This window comes from Aristolochia californica, unplaced genomic scaffold, assembly GCF_029961685.1.
Source record: "Aristolochia californica isolate CCGP_79_NKW_82.1479 unplaced genomic scaffold, dmAriCali1.0.hap1 SCAF_2, whole genome shotgun sequence".
NCBI classification, from domain to species: domain Eukaryota; kingdom Viridiplantae; phylum Streptophyta; class Magnoliopsida; order Piperales; family Aristolochiaceae; genus Aristolochia; species Aristolochia californica.
Window position 1 is genome coordinate 47,637,394 of NW_027181881.1, and position 6,521 is coordinate 47,643,914.

Sequence of the window (6,521 nt, forward strand, 5' to 3'; positions counted from 1 at the left end):
CATAAAAATATTTTGTTTTTGAATCTTTTCTGACTGATTGATTTACTTTATTCTATCGCATGACCCAAGCTAACTCCAATGAAAATATCTCCTTAAGTATATATGAAATTGACATGAAATTTACTCCTTTTGAAACTAGACTTTGATATATTTTATTCAAGTATAAATATTTTCATGAAATATACTCCTTTTGATAGAATAAATCTGATAGATTTTGGACTCTACAATATAGCAGAAATAACTATTTTTTCTTTGGCCAGCTTGACCATTGACTCTTCTGATACTGATATCTTCCTCTAGAAAACTTAAAGTAAGAATTGGTTTGATAGAGTAGAAAATAAACTTATAGATATTTCCTTTGACAAATTATTCTTCATATAAAGTTTCATTCTTGATGGCATAAAACACCTAAAAAATTGAATTTTTCTACTATAACTTGAACATCTCTTGTTGTCTGACCTTTGTTGCTTAAAATATTGATTTCTCTTTGTAGAAAACTCCTAAACTATTAGAGATGATAAATCACAAAAAAATAACATTATCTCTATGGGTTGAATGAGTTAATTCACAAAACCCGCACTTATACCATGTTTAATTTATGAAAAAAATATTTTACTAACTTGATGTAATTTGAAAACAATGAGGTTCTATTTATAATGAAAAAAACACAAATAAAATCTAATTACAATTAAACTACCCTTACCCCAGTCAAGGGTGGGCTTTAGGTAGGGTTTTATGGAGAACTTGACCTGACCCGGTCCGAAAAACCCAGGTTTGGGTTTCTAATTTCTCCCTGTGGTTCAGGGATGGGGTTACAAGGATGTTGATCGGGTTGGGGTCAGGTTTGATGATTTGCATTTTTTTAGGGTTCTGGTTTGGGTTTTTGTAAACCCGACACATGTCCACCCATGGTCTCAATTATACTAAAAGCTGAACATTAAAAGATAAATCCTAGAACAATTGAACAACTGAATATAAATAGAAAATTAACATAACTAAAACGCATTTAATTATGACTTTTCTATAAGTCCTCTTTCTATAAAATTTTTCTTAGACTCCACCATATTAATTTTGGGTCTGTGATTTTTTGCTATGAGAGTCATGCAGACTAATAGAAATTGAGTTACAAAGATCTTGCAACATGCAAAACCTCTGTCAAAAAAACATTGTCATGGATGCCTTCTAGGAATCATTATCCAACATGACAAGAGAATAAAGTTTTTGCGTCCGATATCACAGACACCGAATCTTCCTCACATGTTATCATTGGTAGATCCAATTGTCAAATTCCTTTTGAGTTGCATCCAACTAAAACTCACTTTCTATACACTCCTCATCACTTAGATTGAGAAATGACAATGCTGGTAAGGTACTTTGGTCTCGTTGCTCGGTCATTTCCGTCCACTAAAACTCACTTTCGATATGCTCAATTAAAAATTGTACAAAGCCACAGCGACGTGAACGTTAAGTAAAACGTGTATCTGCTAAAAAAAAAAAGGCAATATAGAAATCGTTGTCTTCGTAAGAGATCGTATCACGGAAGCATCGACAATAAACCATAGGATTTCGATGATGACGGAACCACTAGCAAATCCCAACGTGGGGCGGCTTATCTTGTTGAAGAAAAGCCAAAATGTGGGCATTCACTATCTATATACAGATTTCTTCTTCAGCCACGATTCACTCTCTCCAACCGACGTTGCACGGGCTTTCTTTGATAAATTTTTGACACTAATGGCCACAACCGACTCTTCTGAACAGTACTACGATCGGGCGAAAGCAGTGAAAGAATTTGACGACGCCAAGATTGGAGTCCGAGGCCTTTTAGACTCTGGAATCACGACCATCCCCCGATTTTTCATCCATCCGCCTGAGAATCTCACTTGCCTACGATCCACTCATCCAGTTGCCATTCAGATCCCCACCGTTGACCTCTCCGATCTCTACTCTAACTCGGCCAGATCCCAAATAATCCAACAGATACGCGATGCCGCCTCTGAATTCGGCTTCTTCCAGATCATTAACCATGGGATTTCCGTATCCATCATGGATAATACGATTTCAGCAGTCAGAGCGTTCCATGAACTCCCAGCGGTGGAGAAGAAGCAGCATTACAATCGGACGTACGAGGGTGGTGTCTTCTACGCCACTAATTACGACCTTTTCCGAGCCAAGGCGGCTACCTGGCGCGACACGCTCGGGGTACAAACTGCCCCAGTTCCGCCGAACTGGGAGAGGGTGCCGGCGATCTGCCGGACTGAGTTCATGGAGTGGTGCCGGCAGATGGCAAAGCTTGGAGAAGTGTTGGCTCAAGTGCTATGTGAAGGGTTAGGATTACAGCAGGATAGGTTGAAGGAGATAAAATGCCTGAACTCAAGTGGAACGGTAGCTCATTGCTACCCGTATTGCCCACAGCCTGATCTGACATTGGGCGTGAGCTCACACACGGACCCTTTTTTGCTGACCATCCTGATGCAGGACGAAGTGGGTGGTTTACAGGCGAAAATCGGGGAGAACTGGATAGACATTAAACCCATCCACGGTGCCCTCGTCATTAACATTGGTGATTTTCTCGAAGTAAGTACATCCTCTACTACCGTTTTCATCTTTTAATATTCAACTCGTCAACATTGACTTCCATGCTTTAGTTTCTAGAAAATAATAGCTGTTTTCTCTGTTTGTTTTGATGACGGAAATTGAAGATTATATCAAACGGGATGTACAAATGCGTTGAGCATCGCGTGTTGGCCAATTCCCTCCAGAGATCACGTCTCTCCATAGCAACTTTGATTGGCCCAAATCACAAAGAGAATTCCGATACCTTTGGACCTCTTCCAGAGCTCCTTTCAGAAGATAAGCCAGCACTGTTTCGAAATTTTTCTATGTCGGAGTTCATGGCTAAGTTTCTCGGAAAGGGGCTGTCGATCATGGTCGACAACTTCAAGCTATAGTTAATATGTGTGATTTGTCGTTTGTCGTGTGAACTATGTTTTCTAATGTGTTGTGCAGCCACTTAAAAAGATCATGATATCAATGGACGAAAAGTAAAAAAATGTTGTAGTAGATGATGTGCAGGATCTTTGCAAGTTTTTTGAAAAATTGTCAGATCCTAAGTTAAATCCTTTATCATCTTTTGAACCAGGATGAATTTGATATAAAATCATAGAGAAAAAAAGAAATTAAGCTACTAAAGACCAGACAAGGATGAGAAATAAACTTTGTTATACCTTTCATAAATGAATAACCTTTATATACTCAATATACCAACCAAAAATAGTAAAAGATTGTTAACTTCTAACCACTTTTTTCAACAATCCCTCCCTTAAATTGAAAGTTTGTTAGCATTCAGTTTAAAAACGACTGTACAGATTGCAAACACCAAGCAACTTCCTTAGCTTCTGAAATACATCAGCAACTAGATCTTCACTCTTTCAGTAAACAATATCAATTACTTCCTTCGTGAGGTCCCTTAGAAAGTGAAACTTCACATCTTTATGTTTGCTTCTTCCATATAGAACAAGATTTTTGCAGAGTTTGATTGTTAAGCTGCTATCACAGTAGATTGTTGTTGCTCCCTATTGCTTGAAGTGTAGCTTTTCAAGAGTTTTCTTCAACCAAATAGTTTGACAAACACATGAAGTTGAAACAACAAATTCAGCTTCAGTGGTTGATAAAGTGACGATTGGCTACTTCTTTGATGACCATGAAACATCCCCGGAACCAAGCATAGAGACATATCCTGATGTACTCTTACAATAATCTACATCTCCTGCATATTCACTGTCAGTAAAACCAATCAAATCTGATTTTTCTTTCTTCTTGTGGAGCAAACCAAAATCAATGGTTCCTTGCAAGTACCAAAAGATCCTCTCAGCAGCTAGAAGATGCAACTTTGTCGGATTTTCTATGTATCTACTAATGTGACTAACAGAATACATTATGTCTGGGCCTTGTTGATGTCAAATACATTAGGCTTCCTACAATTTGCTTGTAAAAAGTGTTATCGACTTTTTTTCCTTCATGATCTTTACTTAGCTTCAAACCAAACTTTGTTGGTGTACTCACAGAATTGAAATTCTTCGTCTAAAACATGTTTAAAATTTCTTGCACATATTTCTTTTGTAAAATATAGATATTAGCAGGAGTTTGCATCACTTCTATGCCAATAAAATAATGCTCATTCCAAGATCAGTCATTTCAAACTCAATCATCATGGACTGTTTAAGTTTTCAACCATGGCTCTATCATTCCCAATGTAGATTAAATCATCCACATATAAATAAACAATAAACATTTTTCTTCCATCTTCAATTTTTGTAAAAAGTGTATCCTCATATGGTTATTTTTTAAAGTCCTCCTTAGAAAAATATGTGTCTATACGACTATACCATACTAGGAGTTTATTTTAATTTATAGAGTGACCTTCTTAATTTATACACCTTATTCTCATCTCCAAACTTTACATAACCAGGAGGTTGATCAATAAATACTTGTTCTTCCAAGTTGCCAAGTAAAAATATCGATTTCACATCCAATTGGAAGATTAGCCAAGAGTTTTGTGTTGCTAGTGCAATCACCAATCTGATTATGTCATGCCTTGCAACTGGAGCCAAGAATTCTTTGTAATTTATGCTCAACACTTGCTTGTAGCCTTTAGCGACCAAGCGTGCCTTGTATTTCTCAACTTCACCACTTTCCTTTAACTTTGTCTTGTAGACCTGCTTCACACCTATGGTCTTTTGCCCTTTTGGAAGTTTTGTCAACTTCCAAGTGTTGTTTCTTTCAATGGCATCAATTTCAGCATCCATAGCCTTTCAACACTTTGATTCTGTTATAACATCTTCGAAAGATACATGATTACAATATGAAAATAGAGCAAAATAAATAAGTGTTTCTTCATTGTTATCTATTCCTTGTACCTCATAATCCTCCATCCATGCAGGTCTTCTTCTAACTCATCGAATTCGTTGCTCATCATTAACTTCAGTTACTGAATTCCTTTGATTGGCCGGTGTTTGCTCATTCTCCAAAGGTTGTTGCCTTTTATCATCATTTTCTCCATCAAATTCAACTTATATTTGTTGTTCAACATTGTTTTTATCCCATATCTAGAAATTTTCTTCATCAAATATCACATCACAACTGATGATAATTTTCTTGGAGATAGGATTGTGCAAACTATACACTTTTGACTGCTCACTAACACTAAGAAATATACATTTCTCATTTTTGTCATCAAGCTTTCTTCTTTTCTGATTTGGAATGTGAGCAAAAGCAATACAACCAAAAATTCTAAAGTGATCTACATTTGGTCTACTTCCATTCCAAGCTTCTGTAGGTATCATGTTTTGAACAACAAATGTAGGGCTTTTGTTTAATACATACATGCTCTAATTGACTGCTTCAAGCCAAAAACTTCTTGGGATAACTTTTCTTGCCAAAATAGACCGTATCATATTTAAGTTTGTATGATTCTTCCTCTCTGAGACGTCGTTTTGTTGTGGTGTATCAACTATTGTAAGTTGTTTTTGGATTCCATGCTCCTCACAAAAAATTAAAATTTTTTGTGAGTTGTATTCTCCACCATGATCACTACGAAGGATCTTTATAGGCCTACCAGCTTATTTTTTTACCAACATTTTGAAAATTTTGAAAGTTGAAAAAGATTCATATTTCTCCTACAAGAAATAAATCAGAGTGTTTCGACTATAATCATTGAAGAACATTATAAAATAACGTTTACCACCATTCGATGTCGGATTAGTAGGCCCACATATATCAGAGTGAACAAGCTCCAACACCTTCTTTGCTCTCCCAGATTTTTCTTTTTGAAAATGATCTTGATGTTGTTTGCCAATAACACATTCTTCACAAATTTGAGAAGGACAGAGAATGTTCGAATGACCTGTTACCATATCCTTTTGTTGTAGCATTTTTAGACCTCAAAAATTTAGATATCCATAGCGAAATATCATAGCCATACCTTATCCTTCAATGTCGTAGAGAAACAAGACTAAGTGGTGTTGTCAAGATACAACAGAAACATCCGATTTGTCGAAATGTTGACTTGAGCAATTAAGCCCAATTTTTTATCCTGAATGCGAGAAACTCTATCTTTGATAGAAATCACATACTCCTTCTCTTGGAGTTGACAACACTAAGCAAGTTGGTTTTCAGATCTGGAACAAAAAAAAACATTAGTAATATCTGATTTGAGTTTTCTTTGGTGTGGATTTTTACATTTCTTTTGCACGTAACAAAAACTATAGAGTTGTCGACAAATATCACATGTTACGAAATTATTCATCCAGATCTAAAAACACTAACTGATCTCCACACATATGATTGTTATAACTGGTATCTAAATACCTTAAGTGTTGATGGTTTTCTTCCCTCGCATGACATGCCATAAGGAAAGACATTTCTTCTTCTTTCTCTGCAAAATTTGATATCATACTACGATCTCTAATCATATTAGTTCTACATTCAAACTTATAATGGTTATACATGTGACATCTAAA

At 36.1% G+C, this 6,521-nt stretch overlaps 1 protein-coding gene across 1 annotated transcript; it reads left to right on the plus strand.

The window, feature by feature from the left end:
- Window positions 1–1,704: 1,704 nt before the first annotated feature.
- On the plus strand, window positions 1,705–3,055 carry LOC137957168 (1-aminocyclopropane-1-carboxylate oxidase homolog 4-like). The gene is made up of 2 exons (XM_068804902.1): window positions 1,705–2,577; window positions 2,703–3,055. Exons 1-2 carry the CDS (start codon window positions 1,735–1,737, stop codon window positions 2,949–2,951), a joined length of 1,092 nt encoding a protein of 363 aa, XP_068661003.1. The 5' UTR covers window positions 1,705–1,734; the 3' UTR covers window positions 2,952–3,055.
- Window positions 3,056–6,521: the final 3,466 nt, after the last annotated feature.